Source organism: Phocoena phocoena, chromosome 11 (genome assembly GCF_963924675.1).
Source record: "Phocoena phocoena chromosome 11, mPhoPho1.1, whole genome shotgun sequence".
In the NCBI taxonomy this organism is placed as follows: domain Eukaryota; kingdom Metazoa; phylum Chordata; class Mammalia; order Artiodactyla; family Phocoenidae; genus Phocoena; species Phocoena phocoena.
Window position 1 is genome coordinate 10,023,884 of NC_089229.1, and position 24,322 is coordinate 10,048,205.

Here is a 24,322-nt window from a genome sequence, read left to right on the forward strand (position 1 = left end):
AAAGGCCCTGTGGCAGGAGCAGGCTTGGCGTGTCCAGGAAACAGCAGGAGGCCAGTGTGGCTGGAGGGAAGGATCGAGATGGGAACTGTGATGAGATCAGAGAGCACGGAGGGCCCATGTGCTCTGTAAGAACAGCAGCTTATACTCCGACGGAGATAGGAGCTGTTGGAGGGTTTTGAGCAGAGGAGGGACCCAATCTGGCTAACATCTTAGAAGGTTCACACGGCTGCCGTGTGGGGGTGGTGTGGGCAAGGGCAGAAGCAGAGAGATTGGTCAGGAGCCTGTTCCATTAATCCAGGGGAGACATGCTGGGGGCTGGAGTGAGACGTGGTCAGGGTCTGGTCACATTTTGAAAGTGGAAGTAGAGACCTGGAAGGTTCTTTCCAACACCGCCACTGATGCTTGGAAGGAGGCTAACGTTGCGGTTCCCTCTCTCTAGGCCAGCTCATCGCTTACCCCGAGGGTTTCTCTCAGGAAGCCCCCTGCTGCCGGGCACCATGACTGTGAGGGGGGCCGCACTGGCCCCAGATCCAGCGTCGCCCACAACAGCAGCAGCCTCGCCCAGTGTCTCCGTGATGCCTGAAGGCAGCCCCACAGCTATGGAGCAGCCCGTGTTCCTGATGACAACCGCCGCTCAGGCCATCTCTGGCTTCTTCGTTTGGACGGCCCTGCTCATCACCTGCCACCAGGTACCCAGGCCGGGCAGGAGCCCCTGAGCCAGTGAGCCCCAGCCCTCTAGGGAGGTCCTGAAAGGTTTGTTGTCCAACAGAGTATTAGTTAGACCAGGCCGGGCTACACTGCAGTAAAAATTAAGCCCGAAATCTCAGGGGCTTCACCCGGGGGAGTCAGGTTCCTGCTCAGTCAGCCCAGTGCAGGTCAGTTTCCGTTCTGTGGCTCCAGCATCTTGCAGCTTTTAAGACATCATCCATCTGACAACTGTGGGGAGGGGCGTGTGCAGAAAGCACTCTGGGTGTTTAACTTTCTCAACCAGAAATGGCCCACTTCCAAGGGCCAGAACTGGTCATATGTCTAGCCTAAACTGCAGGGGAGCCTGGGAACTGTTCAGGGGCACAGGATGGCAGTGACCCCTTTGCAGATGAGAAAATTGACACGCAGAGAGGGAGGAGGGAGGGGAACTAGCCTAGTCACGTACAGGTTGGTGGCGGAGCTGGGATAGAAGTGAGGTCTCGCGTCCCCCTGTGCTCGCTGTCCCCGGGGAGGCTGCCATGGGCTGGGATGTGCCTTGGCTGCCCCAGGAAGAAGGTTTGAAGGTTGCCAAGAGAAGAGGGGAGGCTGAGCCTGTTCGGGTCCCAGTGTTCCCCGTCCCTTCTAGAACTCGACTGCTTCCAAGGTGGTTGGCTCACAGCAGATGGGGAATACTTTGTTCTCTTCCTCCCAAGCCCAGGGCTCGGCTGGGCCAAGCATGAAGTCATGGGAGCGGAGACGAGAGACTCTGGCTGCTGGGACTGTGCATCGTGGTTAGAGCAGTTCTTGGCACTTGTATGCAGCTTTTTTTTTTTCTCCTGCTTTCTAAAAACCACATTGCATTCTCCCAACTTCCCAGCAAGGCAGGCAGCACTGCACCTGTTCAACAGATGGGAAAATGAGACAGGCCATCACTGCAGCCATTCAGCCAGGAAGTGCTCCCACCTTCTGTGAAAGCAAGGGTCCCGTCCCTCCCGCCCTCTACACCATAAGTTAGTTAAGGGACGGGGTGGGGTGGGCGACCACCTGGACGCCTGTGTGTTAGCTCCATGCCCTAGGGGCCAGGTGTTTAGAAAGGCCAGGCGGCGGAGGGACACGCACACGCATGTTAATAGCCTCCTCTGCACCAGGCACCCAGTTCCCAAACCTGGCCGTGCACATGGGTCCCCAGGGAGCTTGTCACAGCTGTGGATGCCGGCACATCCCTGGCTGGTGTGCACGGTCTTGGGCGTGGCCTCGCGGCCGGTGTCTGTGTGGTGGCCCCGGCGCCACCACACGCAGCCTGCAAGCTTCACGCGCCCTGTGGTTGATGCTCCCACAGCCTCACGACGGAAGTTTTGTGTCATCACACTTTACAGAGGAGGACGCCAAGGCTCAGGGTTGAGTAACTTGGTCCCAGCGCTAGTGAGGACGGAGCTAGACACGGGCTGGTCTCCTCCTTCTGTGGAGCAGGCGGGCCAAGGCGGGCCGTGGGCCCTGACTGACCCGGCCCCTCTGCCCCCAGATCTACATGCACCTGCGCTGCTATAGCTGCCCCAACGAGCAGCGCTACATCGTCCGCATCCTCTTCATCGTGCCCATCTACGCCTTCGACTCCTGGCTCAGCCTCCTCTTCTTCACCAACGACCAGTACTATGTGTACTTTGGCACCGTGCGCGACTGCTACGAGGGTGAGGACAGCGCGAGCGGCGCCGGGAGGGCCAGGGGAGGGGGTTGCAGAGCTGGGCCGGGGGCTGTGCACCCACCTTGTCTGGGTGTCCCAGCTTCCTCCCTGAGGGGCCAGCCGTCACTTCTTGAACCCCTTCACGGTTTCCATCCAGGTACCAGCACACATGTAGCCAGCGTCTCACCTGCTGAGGCGGCCCCCAAACACCTCCACAGATACCTGGGAGCAGGGACCCTCCACCTGTGTCCCATTTCTCAGTGCCGGCATCTCTGATGGGGGAGTGGGCAGCAAATAAGTGGTCCATTTGTAGGTAGAAGCCCCAGGTACAGACGGGTAAGGGGCTTATCCAGGGGTCCGTGGTAAGGTGGTAGCAGGACTGGACCTCCCTCCCCACGTGTCTTAATTCTGAGGGCTTTGTCCCTGGAGGAGCCTGTGCTACTGGGACAGGTGACTTGCTGCCTTTCGGGGCAGTTCTCATGTGTGGTGTGAAAGCATCACCCGCTCCTATACCGAGTTGCAAGCACCGGCCAGGCCCTGTGCTGGGCCCTGGGCAAGCCCGCCCTCAACCCGCCTGCTCTCCAGACGTCTGTGCCACCTAAACTGTCAGCACAAGGAGACAGGGACGCTCTCTCCCAGTGGCCCTGGCCTGGGGTGGGCAGAGAGGAGTCCCAGCATGCTGGGCTGGGAGGTGCTGGGAGCTGTGCAGGGGGCCGGCCACAGCCAGAGGAGAGACCAGCAGCTGGAGGGCATTGCCATGGGAACAGGGATGGGGACATACAAAGCCTTGTGGGACATAGAGGGAAACTTAGATTTTCTTTTTACTGGTGATACACAAAAATACGATGTGATTGGAAACTGCAGTTTAGAAAATCTCCAGGTGGTGGGTGGGTGAAGGGGAGGGGGTGGCCAGAGGCCCCAAGACAAGTCACAGGCCAGCGATGCTTTGGCCTGTACCCAAACAGGCCAGCAGGGATGGGAAGGAGGGCCCTTGAATTCAAGATCCCTGCTCTGATGCCCACCCTCCTCTCATGGTCCTGCGTTTTCCTGTTTTCTCCCCATACCTGCACTGTTGGTTTCGGATAGAGTGACCAGACCTGGTATTCCTTATGCCGAGGCCCGGCAGCTCTGACCACGACTGGTTATTTGCTTCCCGGACCCCAGAGGGCTTTGCCCCAGTCCTGGGCTCCGTGGATATTGGGGTGCAGCCTGCTCATTCCCAGAGAAGCCAGAGTCTCTCTTCTTGTCCCACTTTGAACCTGTGCATCCCTGAGGACTCGCAGGGCACAGGAGATGCCTTTGGACTTGGCGAGGGAATGCAGGCACCTGACAGGCACAGACTGCGCCCCACCAGCCCTGCGGTCACATTGACCCCTTTTCCCGCCCACCCGGCACATCAGTTTCCCCAGTGGCTGCAGAGCCTCCTCCTTCATCTTGCCTCCAGCATCTCCTCGGAAAGGCCTCCCCGTCGCTCCCGCTCCCAGCCCCCTGTCCAAGTCCTCTCAGCCTCACCGCGGTTTGCAGTTAAGCTCAGACAGCCTGCGAGCCCGGTTTGCTCCGTCTCCCTCGTGGACTGTCAGCTCCACGAGAGCAGGAATGGGCGGAGAGCCTGTGCGACAGAGCCAGGCACGTGATGGGTGCTCACTCCTTCTGCATTTTTCGAATGAATAAGGGACTTCATTGAACACCTGCTGCATGCCTTGCGTTCGCCCACATGGGGCCTCATTGAATCCCCAGGCTGGCCCGGCTCTGTCAGGTGAGAACACTGCGGCCAGGCGGGGACCTGCTCAGGGCATAACTGGGGCTCTAGCGCCTGGTGTTCCTGGAAGCAGTGGAGTCCCCAGGGAGACCTTTGGGCACCTGGGGAGCTGTAAAGGCTGGGGATGGGGAAGGCGGGGCTGAGAACCCTTTTCCGTTCAGCTGCCAGCCTTGCACGGTGCTCAGGAGCAGCCAATGCCGACTGGTTTCTTGAGAAGCAAAGAGCTGATCCCTGCTGGGGGCGGAGGTGGGGGGTGTCTCCTATGTGATGGGGGGCAAGTATAGGCTCTTCTCTCTCCTGGGCCCTGAAGCCTGGGGCGCATGGCAGAAGGGGGGGCACCGCCGGGGCCTCCGCACCATCCTCACTCCAGGCCTCAGAGCAGATGCTTGGTAGCTCCCCCCACCCCAGAAGCCCTTTTGTTCAGGCCCTGCCTGTCCCAGCTTTCCTCCCAGCCACGTAAGGGTCCTCCCGGGAAGGCTGCTGCCCTGCGAAGCACATCTCCTAGCAACGCTATTATCCGCTTGGCCTCTCCGAGGGAGTTTACAAACAGCACAGCAGCTGCTGTGAAGTTCAGGCTGCCCCCCGGTTCACCGGCTTGCAGTGTCTAAGTCAGTGGGCTTGGCCCTGGCCTGGCCAGCTCGAGCACCTCTGCTCTGTCTCGGACCCTCCCCTTTTGTGGTCTTATCCGCGGCTGCCAGCAAGAGCTTCCCCTGTAGAGTTGGTGATGGGGTGTGTCCCTTACAATTCAAAAAGAAGCCCCCTCCCCGTTCATTCCTCCTCCCACCATTCCTCCTCAGTGTCCCAACGCCTGGAGCCAGCCCGTCCTGCAGGCCAGGTCAGAGCCAGACTCTCTGCCGGGCATCGCAGAGACATTTGCTTTTCTTTTTAACAAAATTAAAACAACTAAAATTTTACTTTTATTAAGGTAATACATGCACATGTTTGAAACACAGAACTGCCCCAACTCCTCCTCACTCCCAAAGTCATCCTACTTTAAACTGGTTTCTTTTTCTAGAATAACCTAAAAATATGATTATACTGTTGTTTCTTGATTTTTCAATTTTATGTAGTGTTACATAGTGACTTCCTGCTGTGGAAGGTCCTGATTTAGGTATGTTACCTCCAACTACACACACACACACACACACACACACACACACACACACGTTTTCTTTCCTTCATCTTTTTTTTTTTTTTGCGGTATGCGGGCCTCTCACTGCCGTGGCCTCTCCCACTGCGGAGCACAGGCTCCGGACGTGCAGGCTCAGCGGCCATGGCTCACGGGCCCAGCCGCTCCGCGGCATGTGGGATCCTCCCGGACCGGGGAACGAACCCGCGTCCCCTGCATCGGCAGGCGGACTCTCAACCACTGCGCCACCAGGGAAGCCCCCTTCATCTTTTTAATGTGACCATATCATGATTTTTCTTAGTCTGTGTTCAGCGTGTACATCATTACACGTCTGTAAATGTTGTTCAGAGCTGAGCCTTACAGTGTCCCAAGACGACGTTTCCTCGTTTGACTTCATTTTTCCTCTGGTTACTACTTGTCTTGCTTTTTGGTTTGCTGTTTTCTGTGTCTCTATCATTACTTTATTCCGCAAATGCTTCAGTCAAGTGAAAAAAGAAGCCCTCCTGTCAGTGACGCCAGACACATCAGCTTGCCTCCTAGCTCTAGGGTTTCCGGGTGGTGGTGCTCCTGGAGCCCTGCCCTTCTTGCTCCCGTCTGCACTGCTTGCCCTTGAGGCCTCCTTCTGCTCAGCTGTTGTCCTGGGTCTTTGCTTCACCGTCATCCCGGGAATCCTGTCGCCTCTCCTGTCCTGAATCGCCTGCTCCCTGGATGCCCTCTTTTCCACGTTTGACGTCTGCTCTCTTTTTAGTTCACGCACATCTTCTAGGAGCTCCCTGAGAAAAAAAAGTTGCATGGGAGTTTTGTTTTTTGAAATCTGAAAATTATCTGCAAATATCTTTATTATATTGTTTATTCGATTGGTGTTCAGTGGGAATGTGATTCTAAATTGGAAATCATTTTCCCTCTGAATTTTGAAGACATGATTTTCACATTCTCTTAGTTTCCAGTGTTGTTTCTGGAAAGTCTGCTGGATTCTGATCCTTAATGATTGTATGTGACCTTTTTTTTTTTCTTTTTGCGGTACGCGGGCCTCTCACTGTTGTGGCCTCTCCCGTTGCGGAGCACAGGCTCCAGACGCGCAGGCTCAGCGGCCATGGCTCATGGGCCCAGCCGCTCCGCGGCATGTGGGATCTTCCCAGACCGGGGCACGAACCCGTGTCCCCTGCATCGGCAGGCGGACTCTCAACCACTGCGCCACCAGGGAAGCCCCTGGAGTTTTGTTTTTTGAAATCTGAAAATTATCTGCAAATATCTTTATTATATTGTTTATTCAATTGGTGTTCAGTGGGAATATGATTCTAAATTGGAAATAATTTTCCCTCTGAATTTTGAAGGCATGTTTTTCACATTCTCTTAGTTTCCAGTGTTGTTTTTGGAAAGTCTGCTGGATTCTGATCCTTAATGATTGTATGTGACCTTCCCCCCCACCCCCCCACCCCCCCACCCGCTGGCTTTTAGGATCTTGCCTTTATCCCCATTGTCCTGAAACCTCACAAGAGGTGGGATGTTCATTGTGCCGGGCACCTGATGGGCCCTTTCAGTTCAGTGTGGAAGCAACTCCCGTCCTGTGGTTCTGGGAAGTTTTCCTGAATGTTTTTTGATCATGTCTTCCCCTCCACTTTATTAGCCCTTTTTCTGGGATTCCTGTTAAGTAGAATGTTGCACTTCTGGATTGAGCCTCAAATTTCCTTTACAATTTCCTGGGATTTTCCATCTCTTTTTTGTTCTGCTTTTCAGGAGGTGTTTTTTTTTGTTTGTTTTGTTTTTTAATCTTTACCTTTGAGCTTTTCTGTTGAAGTTTTTCTCTCTCTCTCTCTCTCTTTTTTGGCTGCATTAGGTCCTCATTGCTCCGTGCAGGCTTTCTCTAGTTGTGGCGAGCAGGGGGCTGCTCTTCATTGCTATGTGCGGGCTTCTCATTGCGGTGGCTTCTCTTGTTGCGGAGCACGGGTTCTAGGCACATGGGCTTCAGTAGTTGTGGCACACGTGCTCGGTAGTTGCGGCTCGCAGGCTCTAGAGTGCAGACTCAGTAGTTGTGGTGCACGGGCTTAGTTGCTCCACGGCATGTGGGGATCTTCCCAGACCAGGGATTGAACCCATGTCCTCTGCATTAGCAGGTGGATTCTTAACCACTGTGCCACCAGGGAAGTCCCTCTGTTGAGGTTTTATTTCCTTTATCATGTTGTAAAATGTCAGGAGCTCGTCCCTGCTCTCTTTTTCCTAGCCTTGTTCTTGGTATTGGTTCTTCTTTTTCTGGGGATGCTAATTACAGTTTTCTTCTGTTCCCTGCATTATCTCTGTCTCCTGAGTTCCTTCCATCTGTTTGTTTGCTTTGCTCTTTGACCTTTGGGTAAGAAGCTTTCCTCAAATGTCTCATGTCCTTGGCTATTTTTTATATTTAAGAATGGGGGGCTTCCCTCGTGGCGCAGTGGTTGAGAGTCCGCCTGCCAATGCAGGGGACACGGGTTCTGCCCCGGTCCGAGAAGATCCCACATGCTGCGGAGCGGCTGGGCCCGTGAGCCATGGCCGCTGAGCCTGCACGTCCGGAGCCTGTGCTCCGCAACGGGAGAGGCCACAACAGTGAGAGGCCCGCGTACCGCAAAAAATAAAAATAAAAAAAGGATGGGGCTTAAAACTGCTGGGCCTCCTCCCAGCTGGGTGATAGGACATGGGGCGTTTCCTCTTCCATGTTCGTGTGGTCGTGGGCAGACACCAAATGAAGGCTTTGATTCTGGACCTGTTTCCCCAGAGAATAATGTTCTCATCTCCTGCCTGGGAGGAAGGAGCTGAGGGGCTGAGCTACAGGTGCAGCCGGGGAAAGGCCTTGGACATCTCCCCTTGGTATTTAGACTTCCTCTCTATATTTTCTGCAAGTCTTCGCATTGCTGTTCTCAGCTGGGCCACGTTCTGTGAGGACAGAACCATCACAACCTGTCTTGAAAGTAAAAAGCCAAGAGCTCCACGTGGACACTTGTAGGCCAGCGTTTCTGTTTGCACCCCTACCCACAGCCATCAGAGCTGCGTGGTGCGCCCAGTCTTCGGGTTCCTGGGGTTCTCACTGGCTCCCTCCTGTCCCTGGGGTTAGTGACCATGCCGCATCTTCCAGAGCTTTGGTCGACATCCCTTGTTTGCTGCCTCTGGTGCCATGTCCTTGTCCTTGAAGGTTTGTACCTGTCCCCCCGTTCGTTCTCACTTCAGGGGCATTTCAGGGGAGAGTGGAGGTAAACCCTGCGAATTTGGAGGTAGTGTTTCCATTTTCCAGGGAGAAGTGAATGCTTGTCCACGGTGCCTCTGCTCTGCATCTACTACCTGGTAAGGGCCGGAATTCACAGAGCCTAAGGAATGTGCCACCAGGGTGTAGGGGGCAGGCAGATGGTGGAGGGGTAGAATCCAACCCCCTTCCCTACATTTAGTGTTTGATTGTGTTTGGGGTGAGAGGTAGCCCCTAAAGTTGACTCTGAGACAGCCTGGGGAGCTCTGTGGGCAGACATGTGGGTGGCCAGAGCTCAGACGGGGGAGACGCCCTCCACAGGTGTTTCGTGCGGTGCTGTTTTTTTAATAACGTTCGTGTGGCACTTCACAGTTCACCATGTGTTTTTCATTACTGTTAGCTCATTCTCACCTCTCAATTACCTGGTGGGGTATACATTATCACCCCCGTTTTACAGATGTGAAAAAAAAATTCACGTAGGCTAAGAAACTTGCCCAAGTTACCCAGAGAGTGATTGCCAGGGACCGGACTGAGCCCTGGGTCTCTGAGGCCCAGGAACTGCTCCGTGCCAGGCTTGGTGAAGGAACACAGGACAAGTCTCTCCCCTGCAAAAGTGTGAGCTCTTGTTAAGGGAAGAGATTTTACATGCGTGAAAGAAGCAAAGAATGATGCCCCATTTTCTGAAATCTGTCCCGGTTTCAGATTTGGGACAAAACTTAGCTTCCTGGAATCTGGCCCAAGTAAGACGTCTTCCCAGGTAGGGAGCACACAGCCTGGATGAATACAGCTGAGGACCACAGAAGACCCAGAGGCCGGTGTGCTGCCAGGAGGACTCACGGGCTGGTGGTGGCCCTTGCTGGCCATGGCTCTGAGAGAGCCAGGAATCAGAAGAGCTCAACCAATCAGAATAAAGGCAGACATCCGGAAGAAACCAATAGAAAGAGGGACCAGAATCAGTGTTTCGGGTGGCAAGAGGCATCAATGAGCAGGAACGGCAAAGGACAGAAAAGCTATGAGGAAGGAAGAGCAAAGTGCCGTTGGAGCAGCTCAGTGTCTGGGGACAGGTGCTTAGGGAGGACCCCGCCCACCTGGCTGTGGCACGTCGCCGCATCCGTCGTTGTCAGTGGTGATCACCAGTCACAGAAAAAGCGGGAAGGAATGTTTGGCTGCCCCTGTTTACTGAGCAGAGAAGGTTTCTGTCCAAAGTGGTCAAAATTAAGTTTTCTGGGCTCATCCACAAGTTACTCTGAAATATATCTTTCCAAATAACCAAAGTATTTCTGTGCAGTGGAAGGAGCTAGGCCCTGAGGCCGGCTTTAGGGGCTGCAGGTGTGTGGAGGAGGTGAACTGGGGATCGTCAGTGACCTGTAGCCAGTGTCACTTGCAGTGGGGGACTCATGAGGACAGTCCCCTGCAGCTAGCAGGGACAGTCAGAGTATGCTTCTTAGTGGTCCTCTCTTGAAGTCCCTCGGGCCCCTGAGGGCTGTGTGGCTGCAGTTGTCAGGCCAGGGGGGATGCTGGATGGGAGGCTGGGTGGAGAGTAACCTCTTGGTCTGCGGCTTCCTGTCCAGACAGCTCTTGGTGGGAGAAGTTGCCAGTGAGGAAAGAAAGCCTCGCATCTCAGCGTCGGAAGGGACCTGTAAAATCCTAGCTGCTTGGAACCCCTTTAATGTCTCAGCTCAGAGGCTGCCTAGCCTCTGATTGCATGCTTCCACTGGCAGGGAGCTCACTACCTTTCATCTCTGAAGACTACCTGCCAGAAATTGTTTCTTATACTAAGCTGAAGTCCTAGGATCTGCCCCTGGGATGAGTGGGTCCTCTGGGCGAAGGTGGTCATCACTTACATGAAAGTGATCCCTAATGTCTTTTCTCCAGGCCTCAAGTCTCCAGTGCCATCCTCCTTTCATCTCCATTCTGGTCCTTTGCCCCTGATTGTGTGCATTTGTCTCTAGTTCCTTTAAGATTTGGTATCTAGAATGGAGCTGAAAGTTCCAGGTACCTGATTTTCCAGGGCGAGAGAGAGAGAGGCCGGGGTGGGGTGGGCGGGAGCCCATCCCTTCCCTCATGCTGGATGCCCCCTGTGGGCCCCTTGGTCCCTTGTGTGTCTGGGGCCTCTCCAGGGGACCAGAACTGGAGCTGTGGTCAGAAGCGTGGTCAGGTGGCAGTGCTGCTGGCCGAGAACCCCACTCATAATCTTTTTTGCTCTTCTGACGTCCAGAGCCAGCATATCTCTGTGTTTGTTCCTGGGGTGTGTGTTGAGTTGTCCAGTTTAAACATGCCTGCTGGGGTGGGGTGGGTGGTATTTTGCATGGCTCGGAAGGGCATTGATTTGTCCAGATGGTCAGTGGGTCTTGGTGTGGGCTGGGTGAGTCATCTCGAGGAGATCCTGTCTTGTCTCCCTTCTCCGAGATGCATTATTGACTCACTAATGACTCTTTAACAGACACCGTCAGCAAACTGGTATTTGGCCAGACTGTCTGGCCCCATAGCACTGTGAAAAGGTCAAAAGTCCTGAACTGAGAGAGACAGATGAAGTTTGATGACCTGACCAGTTGAATGCAGAGCTGCACGTGGACAGACAGGTGGAGCACGTAATCCAGAGCGCGCTGCGTGTGCTGTGACACAGGAAAGGATGTGAGCTCAGGCACCAAGCTCTTCCCAGGAGTGGATTGCAGGACAGCCTAGCTTGGTGGTTCTGGACAGAGAGGCTGATGAACCTTGGGCCCCTGTGGCTTCGCCTGAGGGTTTTGTCTTTGGGGACTGGAAGTCTGATCCCCTTGGGGAAGGTGCAGCTTCCCAGGCTGTGGCAGGGTGAGCTCCTTGAGCGCAAGACTGAGTGTTGGCCATACCCGCCTGCCCCGCCTCTCTGAGCCTCGCCTGGAGCTGTGGCCTGTGTCCATCCTTCCGTGTTGATTGAGTATGGAAGTGTCAGGCCCTTTGGTAGTTGTTGTGGGTGGGCCTCAGTTCCTGCCTGCAAGGTGTTTACAGAAGACAGTGGGTAACACTATGGACTGTTCATTGTGAGCACAGGCTTATAGATAAGGCATCACACTCCCACCCCTAAGGCCCATCCTCACAGCAGCCTCACCAGGAAGAAGCTGTTGTTATCCCCGGCTTAGAGATGAGGAAACCGAGGCACAGAGCACTTAAGAAACTGGCCTGAGACCACACAGCTCCTAAGTGGTGGAACCATGATTCACACCCAGGCAGTCTGGCTCCGGGATCCATGGCTTTCTGGCTGCTTTATGCTGCCTCTTGTACTGGAAGGATCAGACAGATCAGCAGAGAGATTGTGGGGTGTGATGTGAGCATGGCGACAGGACAGGGGAGGCTGCCAAGGACAAGGTGGCATCTGAACTGGGTCTGCCTCTGGGGTTTAGCAGAGATCGGGATGTACCACCAAGGGGAGGTGTGGGAGATCACGGCGTGTCCTGGGAACTCCGGAAGGGGTTTTATGTACATTCCACTTACTGTAGCTGTGTACATAACTACCCCCAAACAGACTAGTGTAAAACAGCCATGTGTTGTGTTCATGGATACTGCACGTCAGGAATTTGGACAGGGCACGCTGGGGACAGTTGGGTCCTGCTCTGTGGTACCTGGGCCTCAGCTGGAGACCTGAAGGCTGGGGGAGGGGCCATCTGATGTCTGGTTTACTTACGTGTCCAGTTGATGCTGATGTCAGCTGGGGGCCTCACTTCCTCCCCCACATGAGCCTCTCCACGTGGACTCTCCACGTGGGCCAGCATGGGCTTCCTCACCGCATGGTGGCTGGGTCCAAGGGCAAGCGTCTCAAGAGAGGAAGAGCCAGAAGAAAGAGGCCTTTTCTAACCCCAGCATCAGGTGTCTCCAAGCTTCGCTTCCGCCGTGGTCACCCCAGTTCACCCAGATGCAAAGAGAGGGAAGAAGACCCCATCTTCTGAGAGGAGTGTCGTTGTCATGGGATGTGGCTGCCTTTGGAAGATACCATCAACCACAATACAGCTGGACCCAGACCGGAATGGGCACATCCACCCTACTTGGCCTTATATGGTTTTGGATGAAGGTTACTAGCAGGCTGACATCAGATTGGGCGTGATGCCCCCCGCCCCCTCACCCCCCGGCCTTCAGATACCCCAAAGTTTCTGTCAGTGGAGAGTGATCTGGAGCCCAGTCAGTGGCAATTCCTGCAGCCACCAAACATCCTGAGCTGCTTCCGTGTCGGACAGGCAGCTCACAGGGCCCTCAGCCCCGTCAGGGGACAGATAAACAATAGTGGCCGTGACAGCCAACACTGAGTGCTGGCCACTCTTCTGAGCACTTTGCATACTCACTGAAATCCTGCCACCTCCTAACTCCGTAGGGGCTCTTTCTGTCTCCATTTTAACAGGCGAGGAAACTGAGCCACAGAGAGGCTCCCAGCAGAGTCACACTGCAAACCCTCTGCTGTGTGTCTCTAGGGGGACGGCTGCAGCACAGGTGACAGATGCTATGGGTCATGTTTATGCAGGGTGCCACTTGGGCCCCTGTTCCCCAGCCCCAGACGTGAAACCTTACTAGGTTAGAGCAACTGAGGGGCGTACAGCCCGCAAATATATTCCTTTCCACGTTGCTGAAGGCCAACTTCTACCTCCAAACGTACGGCCAGGACTTCCCGTGTTCCAGTTTCAGGCAGTCAAGCGTTTGTGGTGTGGTTAGTATGTGCCGAGGGCTGGGCCCACGCTCGAGGGAGAAGCAGGCTCCCAGTCCAGGGGTGGGCGGGGCGGGGGCACAGCGTCCGTCCGGTAGGTTCCGTGGGTGGGGACGCATGAGCCCCCATGGTGGTGGCCGGGGACTTCTCATGGTGGGTGGTGTCTGACGGGTTGACGGTACCAGGAGGCCAGAGGGCAGGGCGTCCAGGCCGTAGGATCTGCCAGGGCAGAAACACAGAGGGCACGAGACCCTGCCGAGGGGAAGGGGGCGCCTAGTGTTGCTGGGAAGGAAGTGTGACGGGTGGGCAGGGACCAAGCCACCTGGTGAGATCTTGAGCTGAGCCAGGGGGCTGCACCGGGGGGTCTTGAAGGCCCTTTTGCTGCGCTGGGGTTGGCTGGTCAGATAAGAAGGAGCCCGCTGGCTGCGGGGCTGCTGGTGCCTCTCCCTTGATCTTATTATCCCCTGACCCCGCCTTGACCCTCCCCTTGGCCTCACTCCTGCGCTGGACACGTCTCCTGTTCCCCTGCGCTAGGTCCCTGATCTGCCTCCTGCATCCTCTCCAACGTGGCGTCCTCCGCTGTGCACCTTGTCCTCCCCTCCACGCCCTGTCTCCCTGGCTCCCGGCACTTCTGTGTGCTTCTAGCACCCTGCAGGCAGCAGCCTGCATTTGCTGACCCCGCAGAAGTCCTCTGACCAGGAGACCAATTACAACATAGTGCTGTGCTTGCAGCATTTACAGCGTGCTTCCACCGTGCCCTAGGTTGCTGTTGTAAATTTTGGACCTCTGTGGGTGATGTCAAGCTGTGTCATGATTCAGGAGGAGCTGGCCCAGCTTCCTAAGAAATTTGCACTGTATTTTGTGCACCTCTCATAGGTTTTGTTACAGCTTGTCACGCTGTGCTGAGATGCCGCTGCACGCTGCTGAATGCGTAAGGGGTTCTCTCTCATTCTTGCTGAGAATTTCTCCTGAGATCCCTCTGGAGAAAGTTTTACTGTTGCTTTGTCATAAAATTGTGATCTGTGACACACAAACAGAAAAGTGCATAAAGCTAGTAATAACTAACTGTAAAGCCGAAACCCAGACCACGCACACTGCCAGCTCCTCAAGCCCCCGGCACCCCGTCCCGAGCTCCCCTCCCACAGCTTCCCACACGGCCCTGGGTTTGGTGCTAATGACTTTCTTGCCTTTCTTTGTGGTGTGACCAGCAGTGTGTGTGCGCCTCCCTGAGCAGCATGATTTAGCCGTGACTGACTTTGATTACAAATGGAATATTCACTGCGGATTCTTGCGTCCCTGAGGTTCCCTCCCCGTTGCCGCCTGTGACTGTGGTTCTTTCACTTTCGTTGCTGCTTAGAACTCCACCATCTGTTTATCCATCCTGTTGATTTGAGTGGTTTCTCTCTGGACATTGTTTTCACAGCCTTGGTCATCTATAATTTCCTGAGCCTGTGCTATGAATACCTTGGGGGGGAAAGTTCCATCATGTCAGAGATCAGAGGGAAGCCCATCGAGTGAGTATGAAGTCCCCCCAGAGCCCCCCCACACCACCCTGTTTCCCGGGCCTGACGTTCTCCGAGCTCTCCTGGTGTCAGCCGGTCACACAGACCATCTCTGCCCGTGACCTTGACCTCTGCCTCTCCCACACTTCCTGAGCGAGGCCATTCATTGGAACTCTTGGGAGGGCCTGTCTGGCTCTTTCTCCTTCTCTCTCTTCCCGTCCTTTCCTGTTTGCCTGTTTCTCCCTCTTGTAGTTTTTACATTCAGTGCCTTTTAAGTTGGTTTGTTATCCCAAGGTCAGTGTCTCCCGGCTCCTGCATATACCCTACTGCATATGCAAACACTCTCCTGCTTCTCTCCCTGTGCTTGGCCTTGTGCTCAAAGACTGCCCAGGATCCAAGCCCCATCCTCACCCTACCCCGCCCTACCCCAGCTTGTCTGGATCTGCAGGAGGGTGAGGGCGGCCTCCCCCAGCCCTGCCTTCCTGAGTCTGGCTCTTTGCTCACCAACCCCTTCTCTGCTTGTCTCTTCCAGGTCCAGCTGTATGTATGGCACGTGCTGCCTCTGGGGAAAGACTTACTCCATCGGATTTCTGCGGTTCTGCAAGCAGGTGGGTACCCCCAGCAGCTGCCCTGGTCAAGAGTCGCAGGCCAGGCACCAGGAGCCTGGGTCTGTGCCCTGGAGTAGCAGCTGCAGGGGCCGTGCTGCCCTTGGTTGACATAGGGACAAAGACGGGCATAGGGCCCACCTGCAGGGTTCCCATTTCCTGTGAGGCACCCCAAGCCCCAGCACCCACTCCCTGAGCAGTTAGGGATGCACCTGCATGGGTGGGGTGTGCTCAGAGGGGAAGCAACAGGTCTCCCAGGAGTGCCCGATGCAGCCCTGGGCAGGAAGTGGTCCCAGACTCCTGCTCACTTTGACCAAGTTGTGGCGTGTGAGTGTCTGAGGAAGTGCATGGCGATTCTAGAATCTCAGTTCAGAAACTTCGGATTAGCTGCGGCTAGAGGCCAGGAGGGTTTCTGCACTAAAGAACGTGACAGAACAGGCCTGAGCAGCCTCTGGTCCCTTCCCCCATTTCCCACTTGTCAGGCAGTCTATCAGCTTCCAGTTTCCAGAGCTGCCGCCCCAGTGGCCTCGAGTGGCCTGGGTGGAGGCAGTGTGGTGGTGTGCCTAGGTGCACGGCTCTGGGTGTCTGACCATCTGGGTTTGAATTCCAGCCTCTCCCGTGACTGTGTGACTTTGGATAAAGTACGAAACCTCTCTGAGCCTTGGTTTCCTCTTCTGTGAGATGAGTGTAATGATACTTACCTCAAGGGATGGTTTGAGGAACAGGTGAGGGAAAGCCCTTAACACAGCCCTGGCTCAGAGCCCGCTGTCCCTTGCCCGGGAGGCAGTCAGGCACCACGCCCAGCTGGCGTGACCTCGATTTAGTCTCCTCTGGGGCTCCACGGGGCCTGTCAGCCCGTCCAGCATCATGCAGCGTCGTCACGAGGGGAAATGAAACCCACGGCCCATCACCGTGACCTGCGGGAGGACTGGCCTTTCTGCTCCCTTTTGGGCGGGGCCGTGCCCGCAGTGCAGACGCACCCACAAAGCACTGCCTGGACGGCCCAGTCTGCAGTTCTGTTTCCAGATCCTCTTTCCCTAGGGTGTTTCTAAATTCAAAACCTCCCCACAGGACCTGCAGGGAAGGAGTTCAGACTGTCCTGGGTTCAGGGTGGGGCCTGTCAGAGCCATTGTTTACCAGCGCTGGCCCAGCTGTGACTCACCGCCTTCTTTGATGGTGATGTAGTGTATGAAGTTTTGACCCCAGATCACTAGCTGGGTTGCCTTGTTGCACATTATTCCCCAGCCCTGTGGGCTGTGATGTTCCACTGCTGTTCCTGGAAGTGGCAGGGTCAGGTAGTAAAAGGAAAGAACTGAAGAAGCCTCCTCCCCCCTTTCCCACGTGAGAGAGGACCCCGCAGCTTTGCCAGCAGTGCCGGCGCCCGGGTCTGAGTCTCCTGGAGAGTTTGCCTCTTCTGCCACTTCAGCTTCTCTGTGCCTCAGTTTCCTCATCTGTACCCTGAGGATGCCGACAGTACTTATAAGTCACGGGGCTGTCGTGGGCCCCAAGTGAGCTGACCCGGGGCAGCACCGGCCTATCGGCAGGCTCGCTTGGGACACGCTGCTGACCCTCCCTTTCCCCAAAGCGTGCTGGTCCCGCTTCCTCTAGGGGGTGGGGGGCAGGGGAGTTTTGCGGGGTTTGCCGACAGCAGCATCGCCCCTCTAGCCCCCGTCACACGCGCCTCTCCTCCTGGCAGCCACACGGCTCAGGCCGCCCCGGGCTCCCCTGCAAACTGCACTCGAGCCTCTTTCGGGACAGAAACTGGGGGTTCCACAGGTTACTTTCTCTGTTCCGGGGTCCTTGTCCCATTTGGAGTCACACTAGCTTAGCCTTGTTGAATGACTCCCATCTCCACGGAAGGGGCCTTGTGGCTTAGACTTACTTGGTTTCAAGGGAATCGTGCTTCTAGTGATTTTATGGGCACCGAGGGTACCTCTGGCGTTTACTGGCGCCTCTGTAGGGACTTGTGGAAACCTGGCTGAGGGATTCTTTCCATGGCAGAGGCCTCTGCTGAGTGCTCAGAAGTGGGAGACCTCCAAGGACACCCCGTGCGGTCTTGTTCTCCAGTCCCCGCACAGCGGCCGTGCAACATGGGGCTGGTTACAGCCATCTACCGTGAGCAACCACTCGGAGGCTGGGTGACCGTCCACTCGGGCTTCCGCAGCGGTAGTTGGCAAAAGGCCAGAATTCAGACGCCTGCCGGGACTCCGGACCTTGGGCTTCAGGCTGCTTCCTATTTTGTGCTCCTGTGGGGTCATCTCCGTCCCCAGTAAGACCCCAGCTTGACAGAAACCCTGGACCCAGGCCTAGAGCATGGGGCAGGGAGCCAGACCCGGGGCGGACAAGGAGACCCTCACCTGCCTCTGCTCTCTGGGGCCACCTCCCTGCTGCCGCCCCTCACCAGCACTTAACCCCTTGCACTTGTCCGCTCTCTGCCCCTGGGCCGAGCTCGTGCCCCTGGCACGAGCTGCTCCCTCTGCCCGTTCCCCCGTCCCTGGCACATTCACGGTGGCCCCTCCTCTGGTGGAATCTCTGTCTCCTGCGTCTCTGCCATTCTTCCTTCACACCCTCCTGTCTTCTCACGCAGCTGCATCGCCCTGTTACTGTCTCGTGTATTCTGCCTTCCCCTCCTGACAGCAGTTCCCCCAGGGGCGAGAGGTTGGGCCGCCCCCATCCCCTGGCATCCAGCCCAGGCCCAGCTGGCCAGAGGAGCTGCTGCTTCCGTGGTTTCTGTGCTTATCCTTGACTCTTGACCTTCTCTCTGCAACAGGCCACCCTGCAGTTCTGCGTGGTGAAGCCGCTCATGGCTGTCAGCACCGTGGTCCTCCAGGCCTTCGGCAAGTACCGAGACGGTGACTTTGAGTAAGCAGTGGGTCCCCCCACGGCGCGGGTGGGGAGGAGTGGGCGGCCCTGCCCCGAGGCTCATGCCCTGGCCTCAGATTGCCCCACCCCCGTGTCCATCCTCTGAGCGGAGGCCAAGCCTGACCCCGGCCTTCCTCCCTCCTGCTGCACCCCTGAATTGTGAGGATGGAGCCTGGCAGTGGTGCCATCGCACTTGGCCCCGCCTCTGGCACCAGAGTGAGCACTCAGCATCTGTCACCTTCAGGCTGCAGAGCGGTGCCGGGTGGGGGCCGGGGAGAGCAAGAAGGGACAGTGACTATCCCAGGGCAGGGGGCGAGAGGGCCAGAGCCCTGAGGGGCCCGTCTCGAGTCTCCTCTCCTGTGTGAACTGACGCACACACAAGACTGCGGGGGGTTAGTGAAAGTGACCACGTGGCTTGCACGCACGTCAGACACACTCCCTGTGTCCTACACGACAGCCCCCAAGGGCCGGTGAGCAAACAGAGGCTCACAGGGGACGTCACTTGGCTCAAGCGCAAAGAGCAAAGCTGAGCTTCGTGTCCCTCCGACCATCAGTCTGAGGCCCCGCCCCCGAGGACACCTGGAGTCCTCCACCAGGAGCGTGGGCACCGGAGCTGCAGGTGGCAGGGCTGGCCTGTCCTGCAGGTGCTCACCCTTGCACTCCCCGCAGTGTTTGGACCGCTTTGATCACCCGTCCCCTCCCTTTGATAGCTCGGGGAGCATTGCTGAGAGCTGTGCAGAGTGGCATGTGGACAGGGCAAAGCGGGGAAGGAGGCCCCTTGTCCTGCACAAGGGTCAGTTCAAGCCAGAGAATGCTCCCCGTTCCCACAGCGTCACCAGTGGCTACCTGTACGTGACCATCATCTACAACATCTCCGTCAGCCTGGCCCTGTACGCCCTCTTCCTCTTCTACTTTGCCACTCGGGATCTGCTTAGCCCTTACAGCCCCGTCCTCAAGTTCTTCATGGTCAAGTCTGTCATCTTTCTCTCCTTCTGGCAAGGTGAGCCTCCTCCCAGTGCCTGTGAGGCTGGCCTGTGCCCCTCTGTCCCCGAAGCCTTGTCCTCTTCCTCCTGCCCACCGTCCCCAGTGCCCCGAGGGCCCAGGCCATGGGGCTGTCCCTAGGCGATCCTGGCCTGGAGCTCAAAGGGACCTCTGTCCACTGAGCACCTGTGGGATGTGATGTCTGGGCCCTCAGGGCTCTTTCACAGGAGCCATGACCGTGGGCGGGACTGCTTCCTGGACAGGGGGATCCAGTCCAGGTGGTGTCCAGCCAGGACCTGGGGAGTGTGGTTTCCCTGAGGCCTTGGCTTGTGTCTGCATCCCTGCCCAACAGGGGTAACCGTGGACCCTGCTTCCAACCTCCCTGGGGAGTGTGGCATTTGAGGGGGGCTATAAGGAAGAAGGGAGATGGGGAAGGGCATCCAGTCTGGGACCAGACGCCCATGCCTCCCCTTCCACACCCCCCCTTCCAGGCATGCTCCTGGCCATCCTGGAGAAGTGCGGGGCCATCCCCAAGATCCACTCGGCCCGCGTGTCGGTGGGTGAGGGCACCGTGGCTGCTGGCTACCAGGACTTCATCATCTGCGTGGAGATGTTCTTTGCAGCTCTGGCCCTGCGGCACGCCTTCACCTACAAGGTCTACGCTGACAAGAGGCTGGACGCACAAGGTATGAGCCAGGGTCCTGGAGTCGAAGGGTGCTTCCCGGCCCCGCCCCAGGGCCCCTCCTGCCTCCCAGGGTCCTTCAGGTGTTGATGGGTCAGGTCAGGGATCCCAGGTATAGGAAAGGGGCCACAGAGGTCCAGGCTCCCCTGTCCCCTGTCACAAGGTGTCAGGGTCAGGGACTGGTCCTGGAAGCTACACCCACCTGTCTCTTGCAGCAGATCTGGAGTATGGAGATGATATAGCACAATATCCCCATGGGAAGGTCAGGACAGAGACCCTAGAATAAGCAAGTTCCTAAGGGTTCCTGACATCGAACACTGTTATCCGTTTTGTCCTGTAATTCCCTTGTCTCTAAAGCTTTTTTTTTTTTTTTAACCTGATCCCTTCTAAGAAACAGACTCAGATGGTAATAGCTTTTAACAGCTTTCTTTTTACACCTGCTAATCTTCACTTTGTTAGAACAGCAGCTGGCAACCCCGGTTGTATATTAAGATGCCCTGGAGAGTCTTAGAAGTCCATGCTGTCCAGGCCCCACCCTCGGAGCTTCTGCATAATTGGCCTGGGTTTGGGCCTGGCAGGATGTGCTGACAGATCCCCAGGTGATTCTAACTTGCTGGCTGGAGAAGCAGGGGCTGGGGGCTACCTCTGGCTGCTGCTGGGCAGAGAGGGGATGCTCGTGGGGGCGGAGGATGCCTGAACTGACTCACCCCGTGGGGGGGCGGGGCCTGGGGAGGAGGAAGCCTCCTGGTCTGACACATCCACCCCGGGGTTTGGCTGCTGCCAGCTCCCTGCCTGTGGGGCTGAAAGCGGGACCCACTTGCCCAGGCCCACCACCTGTGCCCACCTCGGGCCCCGGGAGCGGCGTGCTGAGAGGAGTGTAGAAGCACTGTCCTGGCCTGGCCTGTGCAGGGCTCCTCGGGCCCCCCACCTCTCGCCCTACCTGCCTTGTTCTTTCCCTGGTTGGGAAGAGGCCTTAAAATACCCGAGGCTGCTGGAAGCATGTGGACTGAATCACCCTCCAGGCCTCGCGACTCGGGCACCTGACACTTGCTGCCTGGGCACTCTAGGTACTTTTTCCGGTTTGCGTTCTACACTTAGTGCTGGGCGCTGTACTGGCCAGGGCTCACCGCTGCCGGCCGGCATCCCACCTGCTTCCCACCAGGCCCCCAGTTGGAAGGATCTGGCTGACACCCTCCCAGTGTTGAGGGCGATGTCCCTTCGACCTGGTCCTGACACCCTCTGCCCTTGGGAACGTCACCCTTATGCCAGGAGTCTGAGGCCGTGGCCAAGAACCCTTTCTACACCCTTGAGGTTTAACATGGTTCAAGCTGGCGCTTCTGCACTAGTGGCCCTGCAGGGGCTCTCCGCGGTTGCCTGGGCTGTCTTCCCGTCCACCGCCCACAGACACATCCAGCTCCAGCCAGAAACAGCGTTGTCAGGCATCCAGCTGTAGCGGGGATGCCAGCCCAGCCCAGCCCAGCCAAGGTGCTGAGAGCCCCTGTCCACCGCTGTGCTGGTCCCAGGCCGGTTGTCCACCCACTAACCGCGGCGCCCGGCCCCTCTCAGCCCGTCAGGGTTGGGTGCAAAGCCGTGGTGCGGTCAGTACACGTCACCTGCCCCCTCCTCCGTGTCCCGTCTGTGGAGTGTTGTGAGGTTTGTAAAGCAGGCGACACAGGCTCAGCAGTTCTAGCTAAGCCTGAGGAGAAGTGGGGTGGGCGGTCCCTACTTCAGTGCGGAGGTGGAACTCCGACCAGCGTTCTGGGGGTCCACTCTTTGTCCCCCACCAGAAGAAAGCGTGAGCCTCGAAGGAGGAGTCTCCTAGGTGGACACGCCCCCCAGGCCCCCAGCGGGCAGCGGGCTGCCTGGGTGCCGGCAGGGCCCGGGGCGGGGCGGGCAGGGTGCGTGGTGCGGTGCCGGCCTCGGTGGTGGGCACGAGGCGTTCACTCAGCTGTCTCTTGTCTTCTCTGTTTCTCTGGCTCCTCTCCCCCTCCCCCTGCCCCGCTTTTGCCCCGGATTTGGCCGCGGGCAGTGCCGACATACGGCCCTTACGGTAGGTTCTGCTCTCAGTCTGCACGGCTGTCCTGCACGTCAGTCCTGGTCCCTGTCAGCAGCATGTGTGTCTCCCAAGCTCCTTCGCTGTGTCCCCGCCTCCTCCCCGCCAGGCACCCCTGGGCGGCAGAGCCCAGAGCACTCGCCTCCAAGGGCTGCCCTCCGTAGAGCTTTCCTCTTTCCGTCCTGGTCTCCCATTGTCCTGGAACATGCCCTGCACTGTCTGGGGGCACGGTGCCTGTTAGTGGGGAATTGGGGAGTTAGTTCTGTTCCGTGGCAGAGAGCGTGAAGGGGAAAAGAGCATGCAAGTTTGAGTCTCAAGACCTGGGACCAGAGTCGGGCTCACCCCTTCCATCTCGGTTTGGGGGCCTGGGCCATTTCTGCCCCCACAGAACCTTGGGGATGATTTGTTAGGGAATTACGAGGAAGCACCTCAAGGCAGGTGGCCCCTGCCCTGTCAGAGCCAAGATGTCTGCTCCGTTGTGGGTCCAGGCCCCTGTCGGCCTGTCCTGACGGAGCGGGTCCCTGGTCCACTCCCCAGAGTGAAGGGGAGCACCCCGCAGGCGAGAGGGGCCTGGGCCAGTGCCGTGGAGCCTGGGCCCCTCCCCTCCACTCCCTGTCTCCAGTTGGCGCGGAGCTTGTCTTGGCCTCCCCAGGGTGCTCGGGCTCACGCCTGCAGCACGCCAGTCTCCACCCCAGCTCCCTTCCCGCCTGCCAGACTTCCCGAGTGGCTGCTTACCTTCTCCCCGGGGGTGCGCTCCACTCTGCACCCCGCCAAAGGAGCCATTTCTTTGCTTGTCCCTTCTCATGTCCGGGACCCCATTCTCTGTCCCAGGAGGGGTTGGTTAGATGACACAGCCTTGGGGCAGGGGGTTCGGTCCCAGGACCAGGGGCAGGGGCCCAGGCTGCCTTGCCTCCCGCTGCCCGGACCCCTCACCCCCGCCTCCCGCCCTGCAGGCCGCTGCGCCCCCATGAAGAGCATCTCCAGCAGCCTCAAGGAGACCATGAACCCGCACGACATCGTGCAGGATGCCATCCACAACTTCTCGCCCGCCTACCAGCAGTACACGCAGCAGTCCACCCTGGAGCCCGGGCCCACCTGGCGCGGGGGTGCCCACGGCCTCTCGCGCTCCCACAGCCTCACTGGCGCCCGGGACAACGAGAAGACCCTCCTGCTCAGCTCTGATGACGAGTTCTAGGTGCGGCTGCTGGCGGGGAAGGACTGGGACCTTGGCCCAGGGCAGGGTGTGCCCCTCCTCCAGCCTCACATCCAGGCTGGGAGGCAGGCTGCCTTTAATTTATTGGACCAGAAACACATATCGCTTCAAGAGGAACAGCCAGATGCTGTCTGCCCAGAGGATGGCCCAGGCTCACCCAGGAGCCTTCAGGAATGTTTATACAAGGCCAAGGCTCTACTGCCTGGACGACGGGCACCGGACAGTGGGAGCGACTCCCACGCCCCTGCAGCTCATCCTTTGGCGGCAGCATGTTGGGACCAGCCGTGCCCAGGCCCAGACACTTGTGTTGTGGACCAGCGGCCGCAGCCTTCTCAGCCCCTCCCCCACAAGACGTACAGCCCCTCCCCCAAACACCGTGCAATACTCTGACCCGGGCTCTCCCTCCCGCCTGCTCCCTCCCCTGTCCCCCTGTCTGATGCTAGATTAGCCTCACCCTGGGCGGGAGGAGGGAGGAGGGAACGGATGCTCTCTGTGGACCTTCCTCCTGACCCAGGCCTGACTGGCATGCTGCAGGGCTCAGAGCCAGACACCGAGAGCCATGGGTCCCACCTCAGAAGGGTGCTCAGGTGCATCTGGGCTCCTGAGTGATCTCTCTGTGGCTGCACCTTCCGCCTGCCTCATGCCCCTTCCTCCTGGCCTGCTGAAGACAGCCGGCCGCCCACACTGCCCTCCCACTTGCGGTCTTTCCTCTTGAGAGCATTTTGGGTAGAGCCCTTGCTTCCCAGCTACTCAAAGGGTCAGGGGTCCCCACCCCTCCTTCCCAGGCTGAGCAGTCAGCACCTCTGCTGGATCCTCGTCTCTCTCCCTGGGGCTGCTCCCTCCTGTTTCCTGGGGAGGGTCTGGTCTCCACATTTCAGACCAGCTTCCAGCCTCCAGAGGACTCTGGGAGGGAGGAGGGAGGGATGGGGCATGTGGCGGGGAGCCAGGAGATGGGAGACTCCTCTCTCTGGCCCCGTATCCAAACAGGGCCTGGTGTCCTGCCTCATCTGGCCCCAAGGCCCGTCTCTTCTGTGCCTTAGTCACATATGAAAGCTCCCCCTCACTAGGCCCTCAGCCTGTCCCAGACACTCCCTGGGGGCCCCCTGTTAAGCTGCTGGCGCTCAGAGGATCCTGCAGTGCTGGGCCAAGCGCCCTTGGACAGGCCTCGGGTGGCCAGGACCACCAGTCCCCTCCCCCTCCCCCACCTCCACGCCCATATCATGGAGCCTCCCGGGGCCACAGCCCCCGGGCAGGCCGGCCTCACACTGGCCGCTGTCTTCAGAAGAGCCTT

At 57.7% G+C, this 24,322-nt stretch overlaps 1 protein-coding gene across 1 annotated transcript; it reads left to right on the top strand.

Annotated features, from left to right (window-relative positions):
• The first annotated feature begins 497 nt into the window (after positions 1 to 497).
• TMEM184B (transmembrane protein 184B) lies at positions 498 to 23,013 on the top strand. Its single transcript, XM_065887559.1, has 8 exons — positions 498 to 689; positions 2,210 to 2,375; positions 14,557 to 14,647; positions 15,168 to 15,243; positions 18,011 to 18,102; positions 18,933 to 19,102; positions 19,575 to 19,769; positions 22,772 to 23,013. The coding sequence occupies exons 1-8, from the start codon at positions 498 to 500 to the stop codon at positions 23,011 to 23,013; spliced, it is 1,224 nt and encodes a 407-aa protein (XP_065743631.1).
• Positions 23,014 to 24,322: the final 1,309 nt, after the last annotated feature.

What these genes read in the sequence shown, in the direction of transcription:
- TMEM184B (XM_065887559.1), top strand. Translation starts at nt 498, where the DNA reads ATGACTGTGAGGGGGGCCGCACTGGCCCCAGATCCAGCGTCGCCCACA. An exon ending in ATCAGAGGGAAGCCCATCGA is followed by an intron (nt 14,648 to 15,167) that starts GTGAGTATGAAG and finishes TGTCTCTTCCAG; the next exon opens with GTCCAGCTGTATGTATGGCA. An exon ending in CTTTCTCTCCTTCTGGCAAG is followed by an intron (nt 19,103 to 19,574) that starts GTGAGCCTCCTC and finishes CCCCCCTTCCAG; the next exon opens with GCATGCTCCTGGCCATCCTG.